This window comes from Impatiens glandulifera, chromosome 7 (genome assembly GCF_907164915.1).
Source record: "Impatiens glandulifera chromosome 7, dImpGla2.1, whole genome shotgun sequence".
NCBI lineage: Eukaryota > Viridiplantae > Streptophyta > Magnoliopsida > Ericales > Balsaminaceae > Impatiens > Impatiens glandulifera.
Window position 1 is genome coordinate 48,695,225 of NC_061868.1, and position 18,160 is coordinate 48,713,384.

Here is an 18,160-nt window from a genome sequence, read left to right on the forward strand (position 1 = left end):
TTCTTCATATTTTTCGGACACATGTAGGAGAAGTCATAGACACTATACGATGCACTAGATGATAAAAGATGTCCAAACATCTTCAAAACAAAATATTTTTATTTTACAAAATGTAGAAAATTAATTCTAATCATTATATATATTTTTTTCAAATCAGATTTTTTTTTTTAATTATTTAAACAATTCTGGATTAAAAATTTATTTAACAAACCATGAGTTCAACCCAAATTAGGCTTAGTTTTTAGTTAAATTCAATCAGCCGGCTAAAGCTTTTGAACCGGGAGAAGTCATGATGGACCGGACTAGGCAATTCCTAATAACATTTTGTTTTTTTCACAAACACAAACTTATGATGAACTAATTCTTTACCTATCTTGATTAGGTACATTCATTACTAATTTACTACTAACAGCATATCCACGTATATTTACTATCTAAACACCATATATCAAATAAATCATAGAATTTTAGACAGGGAGACCCATACAAATTCAAATATATTAATTATAAATTTTTTTAAATTAAGGAGTTAGTAATTATAAAATTTATCAAAAACAAAATATACATCCAAATTAAATAATAAAAATATTATCTAGGAGTTAGGACAAGTTCTTCTTTAATTGTATATTTTTTCTCTCCATAAACATACATTTTTGATGTCCCTCTAAGAATCGTAACGGTTTCAGGAGCGAATAATAAAAAGCAGAAATTGTGTACGATTTCTGCATCAATAATAAAAACATGAATGGTGTGTGCGAGTGTTGTGTATATATAGTTCCACCAGGGAACATTTTTTTAATAGTTATCCACAACTGTTTCTGCAAAAATGAGTGATGAAATGAAAGGGAAAGGGAAAGAGAAAAAAAAGGATGATGCTGGAGTAGAAGCAATCAAAAGACTGTTAATGATGATGTGCGCGGAGAAAGTTGATCCTAAGGAAATGAAAGAATGCGGAGAAGAATTTAACTTACTAGGTTCAACAATTGGGAATCTCGTAGCCCCATGCCCCCCGCAAGCTTGGGCTTACACACCGTATCCCATGTTACTAGGTGGATGCCTCTCCGCTCCGGCTTGTCTCCCCACAAAAAATTCCTGCATGCTCTATTAATAAGGTCCCGTGTGCCCCTAGGAATCCAAGTGGTCTGCATAGTATAGTACGGCATTACCGATGTCACTGAGCTCACCAAAGTCTCTCGTTGGTAAGGTCTTCAGTTAGGTAATCCGTCTCGTCTTGTGTCGTCGAAATAGAGTAGAGCTCTTTTGTGATGTGTGCGCCTGGGGATGATGAGCCCGAGATGTATTTTTGTGTTTTGGGTTCGACTTTTTCGTATGAATGAGTCGACGTATGGAATGCTCAAAGACATGAGTATGCCATGGCACTGAGACACAGTAGTTCATCAATTCCCCTTTTAGGAAGACCTAGTAGCTCAGGATCTCTAAGTTTCATGTCTTTGCCTTTCCTTTGATCACATACTTTGTGCGCTCGAAGGCTCATGCCCGATCGATCCTCTTTCATTGGATACAGGGATTTCGTTCGCTCATGTCTCGTGTGGTACCGCTGCCCCTCTCTAAGTAAAGGTCAAGTCTCTCCCTAGAATGTACGGGAAAGAAGCAGAAAAGGGTAAAAGGCGGTTGCTAGCATCGAAGAGAGCCGTCATAGATGATAAAGTGGGAGTTCGGACTTGGCGAACGAGCTCTTTCCGCGGGAGAGGACGGCGGGGCAGGCAAAATAAGGATTCCGGTGGTTGATAGTAGAGCAAAGGCTAGATAACACATAGATAGGCATGCCTTATCATCCAAAAGGATGAGAAAAATGCAGCCGGATTGCTCGTCATATGATGGGTAGCCCACCCCACGCACGATCCAGTAAATAGAGTACGAGAGTTGCTCACACCCGGCTGTCCAAAGCTATTGAATCAATCTCCAATCTCTGCTCTTTCAAATCGCTCTGTCCAGGTTGGGAGTCTGTCCACCAACTCCATTCCTCAGCAAAGCAAGCTAATCAGCGCGGGCAAGTCATAAAGGAGAGAGGTATACTCCAGTAATTTCGGTTAGTTACTATCTTTCTTGCCTTTCGTCTAAGTACCTCACCAGTAGAGGGAAAAAAGTAAATAGCTCAAATATGGATTCGGAGGCCAACTGATAAGCGAGGAAACAGCTTTTCAAACTTATTAAGGGTCGGGGTACGTACATGATAACAAGGAAACCGCGTTTTAAGCAACAATCATGTTAATGTAATGAGTTTCGTTTTAGTCCTGATCAATACATTAGTTGTTTGCCCACCCGGAAAGGAGAAAATGGCACGATAGAATTCCGGTTAGGCTGTTGTCGGCGCTGTGGGACCTTTGTTTGATAGTCCCAGGTATTATTCCCCCCTTTCTCTTCTAAAGCGAGATGGGAGATAGTAGCCACCAGGAAGTAGGTGGAGAGGGAAATGAATCAATAAGTACATGCAGGAGGTATGTAACCAAAATAAGGAGAGATTTGGTAGGAAAGTGGAGTATCCTTTGCGGCTTTCGCTGAGACTGTGTTAAGCACATTCGTTGATTCCTTCTGGCCGGTCAGTCATAACTTCAAAATTCGAGTAAGTGCTTTAAGCTCTTTTCGTACACTCAGAGTCTTCCCTTCTCTCTTCTTCTATAGTGCACCGGCACTATTATAGTACACCGCCGATAGACTTTTGCTCCTTAACTAGGAGGGTTTCGGATGAACTTCTTGCAGTCAACCAGTTCCCTAAGGAGAGTGACTACTATGTCTCACCAGCCCCATGTAAACCACTTTCGGGCGGGGCAAGCCCACTTGACGGAAGCTCTGGGACTGGACCCTTGATGAATCAAAGTCAACCAAAGCACCTACTCGAGCGGAGAGACAAAGACGGTTCTCTACGGAATCAAAGACGGAGCGGAGATTCTTTATAAAATGTTATATATATTTATATAATTCCAACGCAAGTTCATCCTCTAGAATCACATCTCCGGAAGGCTGTTCTTATCAATGGAGCAGCCGATAGCCCCCCTTAACTAAACTAAAGGAGAGAAGGGGAGGGAGAACTCAGAAACCTTCTCAACAACCATTTGTTTTCTATCCTGTGAAATCCTAACATACTAAGATGCAATCGCGGATGGATTATGTGGTAACTAGGAGCTGAGACCCTGGGGTGGGGGAAGGTGCTCTTTATGATTACTTACAATCTTCGACCCACCCTTTCTTTGAACCTTGTCAATAAGAGAACTTAAAGATATAAACTGAGTGCCATTTGATGAGTAACTGAGAACAAAGGAGAGGGATATGAAAAGAATAAAGTATTGAAAGAGGAAGTCATTGCTAGTAGTAACGACTTGTCACGATCCATTGGTTCATATAGAATCCATGTCCTAGGTGTATCAAAAAACATTCTTTTCGCTAAGCGTATATAATAAAATAGAGTGAAAGGGTCCACCCCGAAACCAAAGGGGTATTAACTAACAGCTGAGTCCTCTCCGAACCGCAGGAGATAGTTGCCCATCATACGGCTCACCAACTGAACTTGCCTCTATGGGAGGATCGCTCCGGGCAGGTTCGGATCACTTACAATACACGGCTCTATGAAGGAAGGGCTTGGCTTAGGAGCGTTTTCAATATGATTCTTTTCCTGTATTTGTTCGATGATAAATGCGAGACAAAAAAGGCCCAGCCCAACAAGGGATGGAGCGCGCGGAAAGCCTAAAGCCGCATACCAGAGATTGCTGGGAAAAGCGAGTCTGTTTTGTCCACTTTCTTCATCCCCCTCTTTAAAAATGATCAAAAGGCTTGACGTAGTTAACTTTTTATTCCCGTGTTTGATCTCTTTCATCTCTGCCTCGTGAATTCTCACCTATGTTGAAGAAAGGTTTGGAACCCGAATGAAGAGGGGATAAGGATCTTCCTCTCAACAGTGCTTCTCGAGGCTCTCCACTCTTCCCCCTTCATAAGTAAGACCCCGACGAGGGGATAAGGAGTAAGGATTGAAGCCCCCTTAGCTCTGCCAGGCACTGGACAGGGGTGAACTTTGTAAATGTGTAGTGTGGTTCCGTAGTAGGCACTTCTAGGCCCCTTCTCGGCTACTGGATCACTCCAGTGCTTCGGGTACTACGGACCCTCTGCCATCCATTACAGCAGAGCCGTTTCATGAGCGGGAGGGCTAAGCGCAGTTCTTTGAATCAAAGTTGAATTCAATCGATTATTTTTTAGATATTAAAAGAGAAATCCATCCATCTATCCTATCCGATTTATCTTTCTATTCATATATATTACTCAAAAAATGGATTCATTTAAGTCCCATACCAAGAAGCCCCAAATCCTTGATTTGGCCAGAAATGCACTGCTTTGGGTCCAGGAAGCGAAGGGAATGAGCTCGGCTGCTTTTCCTCCACACTTATTTAATTTATCTTTGTGCCCGTTCCGCATGCGCTTCGCGCGCCATTGACGCTCTCCTCTTATTCTTCATTGGACGGTTGGGATGGACTTCACCGTTCTTTCCCAACTAAAATAGAAAAGGCTGTATTACATCGAGATGTCGATTCGTTTCCGCCCTCAATGAGATGGGGAATTTGGAACCCCCTATTTAAACTTTTGGGCCCTTCATCTTTCTGAATCGAGGCCCGGCTCGCGTCGTTCCAACAACCGGCAGAGAGTACCTCAGTATACGATCGCGCGCAGTAACTGGGAGTCCTATTACACCTAAGGCCAACTTCAATTCACCAAACCAAGGTTCATCTCGTGTAGTGATTGTGGACTCGTACAAGGATATTGAGTAGACGGTTGATGTATCAGACTCGACTCTATCCTTCGTAGCATGCATTCCCATCTGTGTCGCAACGGATTCGGTAAGCTACGTGTCCGGTGCACGGAAAACTGCCTTCGGTCTCCCAAACTGACTTACTCGTGGTAACCTTCCGGCCGCCCAACGACCTATAACGCTAGTCACTACTCCCACTGGGGCTAGGAAATAAGCCCCACAACCCAAAGCGGCGAAGAACAAATAGAATTTGCTACAAAAGCCGGCTAACGGGGGTATTCCCGCGTATGAGAACATAGTAATGGAGAATGTAATAGCCAAAATAGGATTCGTTTTGGCTAGAGCGCCCAAATCCGCTATATATTTGACACGGGTTTGCCGTAATGCTGAAACTATGGCGAATGCATCTATCGTCATTGATGCATAAATAAAGAGACCAATTAGTAGTGATTGAATTCCTTCTATGGTTCCACATGAGAAACCAGTACGAATATAACCTACATGTCCAATAGAACTATGAGCTAAAAGTCTTTTCACTTTCGTTTGGGCCATGGCGGCCAGTGCTCCTAAGATCATAGAAGCAATGCTGCAGAAAAAGAAGATTTGTTGCAATGTAGCTCCATAGGAACCATAAATAGAAAGACGTGAAATATTAGCAGAAATAGATATTTTAGGCGCAATAGAAAGGAATGCTGTAACCGGGGTGGGTGAACCCTCATAGATATCAGGTGCCCACATATATAGAGTCAAAAGAGATATGGATTCCGAAGGGGAGGGGGTTTTTATTCGGGGCTCGAGAGATGGAATAGATAGGGCCCTTTAATTCGCCGTTGGGGAATTCACACGAAAGGGAACGAATCATTCTCAACGAAAAAAGTGCTCTCTGAACCGAACGTGAAAGTTGTTTTCCATCAGACGGCTGTTCCCGTAACTCTACTCTCGACTTGGATTATATATCCAAAAAGGTCCGCTCTCGGCCATTCCACACGCTGCCTAGCAGAGGTGTGGTTATCTAAAGTGGATTCTATCTTTTGTAGTAGATGCCGAACCTGCTGCCCCATTGACTAAGAAGGGGGCGGACGCAGCAGCTACATGGACCCCTTCCTTTCTTTGCCAGCGCTTTCCCAGGCCGAGCCGGAATTCTTTATTAGAAAGGGCATGCAACGATGCTATCCCAATAGGCCAGCGGGCGGAACGAGGAGAGGCCCGGCAATCATAGAACCGCGGTCGAAAAAGCGTGTTCCCTTCAGATAACACGCACCCTAGGCTTGACTACGTTAACCTTCTTCGTTTTCGATGAAAAACAAATAACGATCTCCGAAAGCGTTTTCCTTACCCTCCCTTCGTCGAGCCTTTCCTTGAATGGTTGGGGGAAGCATGACCTTATTTCTAGTAAGTTAAATTCTTCTCCGCATTCTTTCATTTCCTTAGGATCAACTTTCTCCGCGCACATCATCATTAACAGTCTTTTGATTGCTTCTACTCCAGCATCATCCTTTTTTTTCTCTTTCCCTTTCCCTTTCATTTCATCACTCATTTTTGCAGAAACAGTTGTGGATAACTATTAAAAAAATGTTCCCTGGTGGAACTATATATACACAACACTCGCACACACCATTCATGTTTTTATTATTGATGCAGAAATCGTACACAATTTCTGCTTTTTATTATTCGCTCCTGAAACCGTTACGATTCTTAGAGGGACATCAAAAATGTATGTTTATGGAGAGAAAAAATATACAATTAAAGAAGAACTCCTAACTCCTAAATAATATTTTTATTATTTAATTTGGATGTATATTTTGTTTTTGATAAATTTTATAATTACTAACTCCTTAATTTAAAAAAATTTATAATTAATATATTTGAATTTGTATGGTCTCCCTGTCTAAAATTCTATGATTTATTTGATATATGGTGTCTAGATAGTAAATATACGTGGATATGCTGTTAGTAGTAAATTAGTAATGAATGTACCTAATCAAGATAGGTAAAGAATTAGTTCATCATAAGTTTGTGTTTGTGAAAAAAACAAAATGTTATTAGGAATTGCCTAGTCCGGTCCATCATGACTTCTCCCGGTTCAAAAGCTTTAGCCGGCTGATTGAATTTAACTAAAAACTAAGCCTAATTTGGGTTGAACTCATGGTTTGTTAAATAAATTTTTAATCCAGAATTGTTTAAATAATTAAAAAAGAAAAAAATCTGATTTGAAAAAAATATATATAATGATTAGAATTAATTTTCTACACATTTTGTAAAATAAAAATATTTTGTTTTTGAAGATGTTTGGACATCTTTTATCATCTAGTGCATCGTATAGTGTCTATGACTTCTCCTACATGTGTCCGAAAAATATGAAGAATTATTTATGAATTTTCGGACACATGGAAGATTCAAATCATCTCTGACCCCAATTGTTTATTGGGTTTCGGTCTGTATTTTCCTTTTATCCTAAATTCTGAATTAACATTTTTGCTTCTCCATCGACACTTTCATTTCAATATTCAGGTTTGCACATGAACTTATCACATGCAAGATGTATCCATGAATGAATTAATTTGCACGACTTATAGTGTCTTCAAGACATGTCAACCTTGTTATAACTCTAACAAACATATCCTTCTTTGCTTGGCAAAGATGTACATCCTTTGTCTGATTATCGGTTTCTGGATCAACCAACCACGCTTTTACTTTATCCAGCAGCTCATCTTCAAATTTTTGAAGGTGATTCACTTTCATTGGATCCTTTGTCTTGGGCAGTTTTGACAAAGAAGGGTTGGTGTACGAGTCATCTTTTTTCGGCTTCCTCACTCTCCTCCCATAATTTCCTTTAGGAGGAGTATTGTATAACTGGAAATCATCATTCTCATCATTGTCATCTCCTCCCATAATTTCCTCATTTGTCTGTGCCTTCACATCCAAACCCACACTCTTCTCATCCTTCACTTTTACTTTCAGATCCTTCACCTTCACTTTCAGATCAACCTCCACATCATCCACCTTAGCCACACCATTCAACTTCTCATCATCCTCCACCTTTACGTCCTCCACCTTCGCATCGTTCTCATTTACATCATCCTCCACCTTCTCACCGTCCTCCACCTTCTCATCCATCTTCTCATCATCCTCCACCCTCTCATAATTTTCCACCTTCTATTCGTCCTCCACCTTCTCATCGTGCTCCTTTACATCATCTTTCTTCCCATCATTCCCATCATTCACCTTCTCATCATCCCCCACAGTCTCCTGCATCGCTATCATCTCCTACAAAATAGACAAAATTCTGGTCAGTACTTAGCTAGTGGTACTAACTTAGCGAAACGATAAGTACTTGGCGAAACGCAGAGTACTAACTTAGCGAAACGACAAGTACTCAGCGAAACGCATAATACTAAACAAGTACTTGGCGAAACGCAGAGTACTAACTTAGCGAATCGACAAGTACTTGGCAAAACGCAGAGTACTAACTTAGCGAAACGAAGAGTACTTGGCGAAACGACAAGTACGCAGAATACCTCTGTCTTCTCCTCCTTCTGTTCAACCTTGCTCTTCTCAACTTCGACATCCTTCTTAGAATCCTTAACCTGCAAAATAGGTACTGGTCAGATCAGATATGTACTTAGCGAAATGAAATGTAAAGTGCAAAATTCAATATCTCCATACCTCAGTAGTCTTCTCCTCTTCGACCTTCACATCCTTCTTAGAATCCTTCTTCTTACTCTTCTTCTTCTTTATATTCTCCTCCATATCATCTAATCTGGTTAATAATATGGACATCCTTTTGTTGGATTTATCTAACAACTGTTTGGACATACTAAAAACCATCTTCTTGAACGACTCAAGGTGAGTTTCTTGAGTTTCTTGGATTGTGATTTTCAGCTCTTTGATGAGCTCTGTTTTCAGCTTTTTCAGCTCCTCTTTCATCTCTATTTTCAGCTCCTCCTTCATCTCATTAAATTCACATCCAACAGAAGGTGTTGGAGCCCGAGGAGAAGGTGTATGAGCCCGAGGACTTGAGGTCGCGGAGGGGGGAAGTAAGAATGCGGGCCGGAATCGATTCATAATCAAGCTTCTTCTTCAAGTTGGCTGCTTCTTTAAGAGTAGCATCAGCCTTTCTCTTCCTGGTGGCAAGTTTGGGGGGATTGGGAGTAACTTCTTCATGTTCACTTTCTTCATCTTCATCAAAATCATCTTTTATTACCTTCCCATCAGTAAATCCCTCAAAAAATCATCAGTTGTCTCGTCGATTTGTTCAAATTCCTCACCACTGTATAACCTCTTCTCCATGGAGGACTCTTCCATCTTAGTCACATCCGTGGTCTCTAGGGCAGTCTTTACCTCGACCGATGTGTTTTTCTTGTTGGAATGATAGAGTAACAACCTTGGGGGTAGAGGGTCATTAATCTGATTCCTTCTGGCGAATTTAGGAATAAAGTTTTCGATGACCTCATACGTCCACACTTGAAGTGCCAATGCGAACCCATATATGTTATATGCAAAAGGAGCATAATGATCTTCAACCTCCTCCTTCTTCTCAAAATATGAGGTACTGAGATGTTTCATGTTCTTGTTTAAACCCTTGAGGGTGGCTCTAAAGGTGACCTTCCCCCATGGATATTGGAGGAAAGTGTCCTTGTCTTCCACCATGTTGAGTATTTTTGGAAATATAACTCTTTTTGGGTCAAATGTGAATAGGTACTGGAAAATCAGGGATACCAGCCCCATCTTGAATGCATCTTCCTTGTCTTTGCATTTGAAAAAAGCTTTCTCCAAGTCGCACATTTTCACACTCATGCTCCCTTTAAAATATTTCACCGAGAAAGGTGGACAACAACGCAATTTTTCTTGGTCCAACTCAGGAAAAATGCTGAAACATAGGTCGGTAATCAACGCATACTCCTTCATACCAAATACAAGCTTTTGCCCATTCACCATGAAAGTTATCTCCTTGGAGTTTGAGCTTAACCTCCTCATCAACATATGATGTACAATAGTTCCTGAGAACTGCAAGAGGGGGGCTGTGAATAATGATCTGAACTAGGTATTGTACACACTCTCCAAAAGATCCATTTCCTCGAACTTATTAACAATCTTCTTCAGGGTGAGGGCACTTTTCCACGAAATCCAACCAGGAAACTCAGTAACTGTTGTTTCTGCCATCTACAAAAGGAACAACATCATCAAAAATGTAAGAACAAACATATACACCATAAGAACTTAGCGAATTGGAGGTACTTAGCGAATCGGGAGGTACTTAGCGAATCGCTAGGTACTTAGCGAATCGGGAGGTACTTAGCGAATCAAGAGGTACCTAGCAAAACCGTTAACTGAACATAAGACAGCATTAACCATACATAACTAATCAGAAACAAACAATAAAACTTAACATGCAAAAACCCTAAACAAAAAATCTGAAACAAACACTTAAACTTAACATGCAAAGACCAAAATCCATAAACAAAAAACCAGAAAATGATCGGCCACCACTAGGTATTTAGCGAATCGCTAGGTACTTAGCGAATCGCTAGGTACTTAGCGAATCGGGAGGTATTTAGCGAATCGGGAGGTACCTAGCGAAACCCTAATGGCAAAAAAATATACTAAACAGAAGACAACAAAAATGGACCACACGTTTCATAAACTAATAAAAACAACGAAAAAGACAAAGAAACACTGTTAGAAAAATTAAGTAGATTAATTTTAAACCGGCCACACATTACAATTTTTGAATATTTATTCTAAATAATCAAAAAAGGAGAAATTGTTAGAAAATAATTGTTAGAACTTATGAAAGGTTTAATGAATAGATAAATGAAGTTCAAATAAATATGTTAAACCGCTAAGTCATATCAAATATATTAATTGGTTTAAATATAACAAGAAGTTGTTGTAGCGTAGTGGTAAATACATCTGTCTATTACACAGGTGACCATCGTTCGGTTTGAAGTAAAAGGCTCTGGTCAAACCGGCTCGGTCAAGGAGTTCGGTCAACCGGACCGGTCAACGGACACTTAATGAAGCCGCTCGGTCATAAATGTTCTGGTTGATTAAATGCAGTCGCCCCAGTCATAAATATGTTCCGGTCATAAATGTTCCGGTTGATTAAATGCTGTCAAGCTCCGGTTATTAAATGAGTTGCTCCAATCGTAATAAATGCTCCGGTTATTAAATAAACTGCAGGTAGCTGTCAGGCATGATTGTCTAAATCCATAAGCAACCTCCAAGTAGCAGGTAGCTGTTAGGTAGGTTTATCCAAGATCTCTAGCAAATCTCTGAAACAGGCGGCCGGCTAAGTGCATGTCTGCCATGTGTCCAAAATGCAAACCGGATAAGTGTATGTCTACCACGTGTCCAAAATGCAAACCGGCTAAGTGCATGTCTACCACGTGTCCAAAATGCAAACCGGCTAAGTGCATGTCTGTCATGTGTCCAAAATGCAAACCGGCTAAGTGCATGTCTGCCATGTGTCCAAAATGCAAACCGGTTAAGTGCATGTCTGCCATGTGTCCAAATTGATCTGTCCAAGAAGGAAGGCGTGCAAGCCTCTTGATCATTACCGGTTTCCAGCGGCCAATCTCCTGGAGAGAGAAAATATGACCGTTGTCATATTTTTCATATAAATAGAAGCCAAGGAAGAAATTTTGTCAAGCATCAAATTGTCAAAAACGTTTCTGAAAGTTATTAAGAGAGAGAAAGAAATCTATTGTTTCATTTACCGAAAGTTGTATTGTGTTGTGTTATTGTATTACATCAAGAGTGAGTTGGTGTAACCGGCGAGTAGCGAATTAGGCTCGACCGGCATTGTAATTGTTGTAACTTTGAAAGTTAGTAGAGATCCTTCTCATAATCTGAGAAGAATGGGTGACGTAGGAGAGTTTGCTCTGAACATCCATAAAAAATCTTGTCTCGTGTCTTTTATTTATTTCCCGCTTATTTACTCCAAAACCGAAATACATTAACCGAAATATAATCCTACTCCAATAATCAAAATCGGTCTATACATACTCCTTAAACCGACTCCTCATAAATCTCATCCAAATCGTATTCGTTGCTTCAGATTGAAACGGACATTTCCGCACTTGAACTCGGTTCAAGAGCCTGTGATAATCTGTGTAGTGTTAAGAACGGTTATAGTCTCTAACCGGACTATCACCAAAGTGTGTTGTGTTGTGTAAGCGGCCACCCTTCCTAAAACCGGAAACACCCCGGTCCTCCAAGGGCATCCCCGATCCTAACAAGTGGTATCAGAGCGAGGTTCTTAACACTCAAGCAATCGAATACCATCATGTCTTTCATCAACGAGCCCCCCATGTTCTGCATCGAAGAATATGTTGATTGAAAGATACAGATGAAAGTGCATTTGGCCTCACAAGACGACGACATGTGGTATGTTATTACTGATGGTCCGATAAAGATTGATAAGCCAAGATACAAATGGACGACGGAAGATAAGAAGATGAATAACCTGGATAATGTTGCCAAAAACATTTTGTTCAAGTCGCTGAACAAAAACATGTTTAGTAAGATCAAGTTGTGCTCCTCTGCTAAAGAAATTTGGGAGAAGTTGATTCAACTGTGTGAGGGCAGCGACCAAATAAAGGAGAACCGAAAAGAGCATAAGGCTCTGATAGCTACTGAAATCAATAGCAAATGGGCCGATAGCGATTCAGACGACTCATCATCCAGCGACGGTGATGATAAAGTTGATACATGCTTCGCGACTGAGAAAAAATAACACAAAACTCAACAAAAGAAACTTGAAACGGATTATCAGGTCTACTTTGGGTTATGTCAAGTCGACCCGATTTTGACCTGTTTATTATTCAGGTTAAACAGGTCGACCTGATTTTGACCCGAACAAAAAAATACATGACCCTAACCTAATTTTTTCGTGTTCGGTCCGGGTCGTGTTTTCGTGTCGTGTCCAAAATTGTCAGCCCTACTTAAAATATTAAAATAAATAAAAAATGTTAGTCTAAAATTTAAAATTAAAATTGTGACTTAAATATAGCTTAAATTGATTTAATATTTAAAAACATTAAAATATTTTTAAAATGCATTAATAATTTTTTACATCGATAAGATTGACAAAATAAAAAAAATAAAAAAATACTAAACATACTAAAATAAATAATAGCTAGTCAATATTGTTTATTGTGTAGTTACAAACTTACACGCTTGTCCATCAACAACAATGAATAAATATATATCTAATAAAAAAAATATAATAAATAAAAATATATGGACCATGAATAATTTACACAAAAACATATATAAGAGTATAAGGTTTTTTTTTCGTGATCCTATTACCTATATCCTTAAGTTTTACTTTTATTTAAAAGTGATGTTTAGTAATTGTTTTTGTGTTTTATATTTGAGATTATCTTTACAATATATTAGACTCTAATAGATCTATTTAAAAAAGTAAATAATAAAATAAAATTAATTTTATATTTCTAAAATAGAATTCTAGAATTTATATATATATATAGATGGAATAATATAACATAATTGAATTTTGATTTGATTTTTAAAATTTACATTTTTATAATTAATTAATATTAATTTTTTTTATAAGTATTATATATATATATATATATATATATATATATATATATTAATTTATAAATAATAGACATACAGAATTTTTTTAAACTTCTTACGGTTATTCCTTAAAATTCGATATATCGATCATTTTCCCTTCTCTCTATCTATCTTCTTCTCTTTTTGTTCAGCTGCAGATCTAGTTTTTTTTAATGTAAGATTTCTTAACCGATTCCTCTTTCTCTCTATGTTGTATCTATCCATTTCTATATTACAATAGTTGTTTAATGTTGGTTCTGGCTGACTTAGATGATGATACTTCATAATCTTTGCTAGTTATCTGATCTGTGCAATAAATATATCTTATGCTTTCGTGTTCATTGTCTATTGTGCTTATTGTATTCATTTTTCCGTATGAATTGTTAAAATTCACACTATCTCATTAAGTGTAGAGTCAGATCTATAATTTGTCAATTGAACTTGATGCAATATGATCTTTTAACATTTTAAGCTAAAGACCTACAATCTTTATCATCTTTGTTTTCCAAAATAGGTGGATTGAATGATTATCTCTTTTGACTATAATTATATGATGGGATGCTAATTTTAACCTTTTGCCACTAAAGTTATCATAATTATTAGTTAAGATTTCAAAGAATTGATGATGCGTGATCTTATCTCTTCTTATTTGAATATGTGGACAGTAAATAAGATGTTAGAAGGTGAAGACATTAAGCCAATTGTGTGCGAGAATGGGACTGAAATGATTAAGGTATTTCAAATGGAGTCATGAGTTTTCATACATAATATATTACTAAATTGCAATCGGAAAAATTCAATTTTGGTAGGCTGGATTTGCCGGAGATGAAGCTCCACTAGTTTTCTTTCCTAACATTGTGGGTCGTCTTCGTCGCATGCGTGTGAGGGTTGAAAGGCATCACATGCGTGTGATGCTTGGAAGACAGAAAGATGTCTACGTCGGTAATAAAGCTGAGATGTTGAGAAGTTTTTTAAATTTAAAATACCCAATTGAGGATGGTATTGTGAGCAATTGGGACGATATGGAGAAAGTATGGCATGAAACATTCTACGATCTTAGGGTTTCTCCACAAGATCATCCCGTTCTTGTTACTGAAGCACCTCTTAACCCCAAGGCTAATCGTGAAAAGATGACCCAAATTATGTTTGAGACATTTCACACCCCTTCCATGTACGTTGTCAATCAGGCCGTACTTTCTCTATATGCAAGTGGTCGTTACAACGGTAAGTCATTTAAAGTAATTAATGCAATCTCTTTATGTGAATTTGATAAAAAAGAAGAATAGTGACCCTCATTCAATACTTGTACTTTTCATCTAGGTAGGTATTGTGCTGGAATCGGGTGAAGGTGTGAGTCACACAGTCCCCATATACAATGGACAAGCCATTCCACACACAACCTTTCGTCTTGATTTGGCTGGTCGAGACCTGACAAATCATTTGATGAAGATCCTGATAAAAGGTGGTTATTCATTTACCAGGGAAATTGTTAGGGATATGAAGGAAAAACTGACTTACATAGCTATGGACTACGAACAGGAGATTAAGACTTCAAGAACCAGTTCTTCATCAGTTGAGAAAACTTACGAGCTTCCTGACGGTCAAGTGATCACCATCGGTGCTGAGAGGTTCCAATGCCCTGAGATACTTTTCCAGCCATCGATGATCATCGGAATGGAAGCTGCTGCCGGAATCCACGAGATGACTTACAACTCCATCATAAAGTGTGATGTGGATATCAAGAGGGAGTTGTTTGGACACATTGTGCTTAGTGGTGGTTCAACTATGTTCCCTGGTATTGCAGACAGAATGAGCAAAGAGATAATCGCCCTTGCACCTCATCGCATGGAGATAAATGTGTTTGCACCTCCCGAGAGGAGGTATAGTGTCTGGATTGGTGGATCTATCTTTGCATCTCTAAGCACTTTCAAAAAGGTAAATCTTAACTTTTTGTTTTTTAAGAAAGCAAAGGATTCACATAATTATTATTAGATAAAGGCATTCCCATGATACATAATTTATGTTAATAGGTTATATACTATATAGCTAGGTCACTCACTCTCTGATTGTTTTTTATTTTATTTTTTTACAGTCGTTGATTAAAAAGGTTGAGTATGATGAATTTGGACCTTCCATTGTTCACAGGGTAGTGCCTCATTTATAAAACAACTGAGATAACTATTTGTTATTTTGGGGCAAATAGCTAGAGAAATTTGAAACTTAAAAAATGTTTTCTTTATTTGTTGTTTCTGGAGTTGAATTTGAACACCCTTAAATGGGCGATCTTGAATAGTTTCGTTCGGTTTTAATTCGATATTAAGCGTTGTTTGCTTGCTTCTCTATTATTCTTCATCTGTGTCATTTTGGTTTCATCGGTTATGTTTGCATATATACACACATCTGTAGATTCTAGTCATAAGAAAGTAGAAAAATTAAAAAAATTAAAATCAAGAAGATGAGAAAATTGGATGAGAAAGAATCTGAGGTTATACATACATTTGAGCTGGAGTAGCGCTGGGTGATAGCTAGCCCATCTTGCCTTGTTGATCTTGTCTAAAATAAAAAAATGTTAGTCTAAAATTTTAAATTTAAATTGTGACTTAAATAGAGCTTAAATTGATTTAATATTTTAAAACATTACTGATGCTTCTACCATCTATTTGTCAGTAATGTTCGGAGGATGATGCTTCTATCATTCGGAAGAGTCATCTTTTGCTCCGTTTGCAATCTACCAACTGTTGTATTTTTGTTCTTACCCCGTCTCCTCCTCGAAATAGATCCTAAAATTAAACACAAAATTAAATAAGATTATAACAAAATACCTAATCAAACACAGGTACCTCCATCTTACTCCTCGGACGGGGGTTGTGTCTCATCATCATCATCGAAGTTAGAGTTTGGTACACAATCAACGTTCATGACATCATCCTCACTCCCTATTATACCCTCCAAATCAAGGTCCCCGATAGAGTTAAGTACTTCTAAAGGGTCTTCCGATTGCTCCCCGGTCATTAATACAAGGTCTGTTAGCGCGCTGCTAAAACCCTTAACTCCTACTCTTTTAGGTGCCATGATAGCTGCAAATATAGAATGTAGTGTTTATATAACCATAATAAATAATTATGAATTAAATTGATGAGCGGTAGAATTTTCACATTATGATTTTCATTGTTAGTATCATTTTTCATTAATTAATTATGTAATGATAAATATGCTTTTTATACTCTTCTTTTATTTTTTAATATTTTTTAACCAATAAAATTATAATTTATGATAATATATATATATATATATATATATATATATATATATATATATATATATATTATAGATTTCACTATATTAACATATTTATATGATTAAATATCTATCTATATAAAATATTAGGGACACTTGGTTCAAATAAAGGAATCGGAATAGGAATGAGATTGATAAATGTGTGGAATGCGAATGAGTATGATTGATAGAAGTGTAGTGTTTGGTTAAGACATTTTATAATTATCATTACCATTGATAGTGTTTGGTTTGGGTGAAGGAATCACTATTGATAATATTATTTGTAATAATTAATAAATTTTAGATTTAATTTTTAGATATTTATAATTTAATATATTTATAAACTTTATTAATTTTTTATTCTTTTTCTATTATTATTCATTTAAAAAATATATAAATAAATCAATTAATTCAATATATATATATATATATATATATATAAATAAAAAAAGAAATGATTTATCAAAATAAAAAGATATTAATAAATTTTATATTTAATTCTATATTCTCTTTAATTTAATATAGTTATAATTTTTTATATTCTTTTCCTATTATTACTCATTTAAAAAATATATAAATAAATCAACTAATTCTATATATGATATGATACATATTATCTTGAGCTTAAGTAATGCCACCAGTTGCAATAATCATTCCCATTATCTCCTCTTGAATCCATAACTATCCCCAACTGTGAATCTGCAAACAAAACAAATTGATGTATATCAAATTTGTATATTTCTTACTTTGATTAATGGAGTCTCGGTATAGTATTGTGTTGTTATGGTCATTGTCAAGTATAGTGTTATGTACTTCAATTTTTTCCAGGAGCCCAGAAAAAATTATTGACATTGTGTGACGATTCTAAGGGGCTATATGGAGAAATTGAAGAGAAGGTGACGAGGAGATAGAACAATTGAAAGAAGAGTTACAAGAAGAAGAAGACAAGGTGAGATAAATGTAACTTCATACAAATCTTAATCAATATCTATACTGATGATGATCAGAGTTATATAGCTTTGTAATCTGATAACTTTTGTTTTTAATTAAAAGAATAATAATTATATTTTATTTTATCATAACTTCAAGGACTCTTTTATATTTATACAATTTATCAGCTAGGTTTCATTTGTTTCTCCCTTTCAGTTCTTCGCCGCTTCTTCTAGGTTTTCTCTTTTCCAACTCTTCTTTCCATTTCTTCTATTACAGGTACGAAGCTTTGAGCAGCTGTATTCATTACAAATTGCTGCAGTTCCAACCTTTGAAAAGCTCTCACTCAATTTGGAACTGCCACAATTACAACCAAAAATATTGGTGAAGTAGAAGCATCATACAGCCTTACGGTACTTTTTTTTATCTCTTTATAATTCAGAAAAAAAAATCCTTTCATAATGAAGCCAAAAGAAACCACAACTCTCGCCCATTTAAGCTGTTGTATCCAACCACCGATCAAGCTGCCAAATATATATCTGTTCTGATACGACACTTATATATAATAGTTACATTTAAATTTTTATTCTTGCTTAAATCAGTTTGTACGTA

The 18,160-nt window shown here is 37.3% G+C and overlaps 2 protein-coding genes across 3 annotated transcripts; one reads left to right on the top strand and one right to left on the bottom strand.

Annotated features, from left to right (window-relative positions):
- Positions 1-3,196: 3,196 nt before the first annotated feature.
- Positions 3,197-6,139, bottom strand: LOC124910556 (NADH-ubiquinone oxidoreductase chain 2). 2 transcript variants are annotated; one of them, XM_047451223.1, is made up of 2 exons: positions 4,925-6,139; positions 3,197-3,421 (listed from the first exon to the last, which is right to left on the bottom strand). In XM_047451223.1, exons 1-2 carry the CDS (start codon positions 5,492-5,494, stop codon positions 3,233-3,235), a joined length of 759 nt encoding a protein of 252 aa, XP_047307179.1. In that variant the 5' UTR covers positions 5,495-6,139; the 3' UTR covers positions 3,197-3,232. The 2 variants fall into 2 exon arrangements, with proteins under 2 accessions (XP_047307179.1, XP_047307180.1); XM_047451224.1 differs by having other exon boundaries at positions 3,197-6,139.
- A 7,876-nt stretch (positions 6,140-14,015) lies between these two features.
- LOC124910121 (actin-66-like) lies at positions 14,016-17,941 on the top strand. Its single transcript, XM_047450739.1, has 6 exons — positions 14,016-14,075; positions 14,152-14,566; positions 14,667-15,277; positions 15,435-15,488; positions 15,664-15,717; positions 17,828-17,941. The coding sequence occupies exons 1-6, from the start codon at positions 14,016-14,018 to the stop codon at positions 17,939-17,941; spliced, it is 1,308 nt and encodes a 435-aa protein (XP_047306695.1).
- Positions 17,942-18,160: the final 219 nt, after the last annotated feature.

Excerpts from the sequence above, each read along its gene's own strand:
- LOC124910556 (XM_047451223.1), bottom strand. The coding sequence starts at position 5,494 with ATGTGGGCACCTGATATCTATGAGGGTTCACCCACCCCGGTTACAGCA. Across the intron at positions 3,422-4,924 it reads TGACTAGCGTTATAGGTCGT|TTTTATTATATACGCTTAGC; the intron begins TGGGCGGCCGGA and ends CCTTTCACTCTA.
- LOC124910121 (XM_047450739.1), top strand. The coding sequence starts at position 14,016 with ATGTTAGAAGGTGAAGACATTAAGCCAATTGTGTGCGAGAATGGGACT. Across the intron at positions 14,076-14,151 it reads ATGGGACTGAAATGATTAAG|GCTGGATTTGCCGGAGATGA; the intron begins GTATTTCAAATG and ends CAATTTTGGTAG. Across the intron at positions 15,489-15,663 it reads GACCTTCCATTGTTCACAGG|CGTTGTTTGCTTGCTTCTCT; the intron begins GTAGTGCCTCAT and ends TTCGATATTAAG.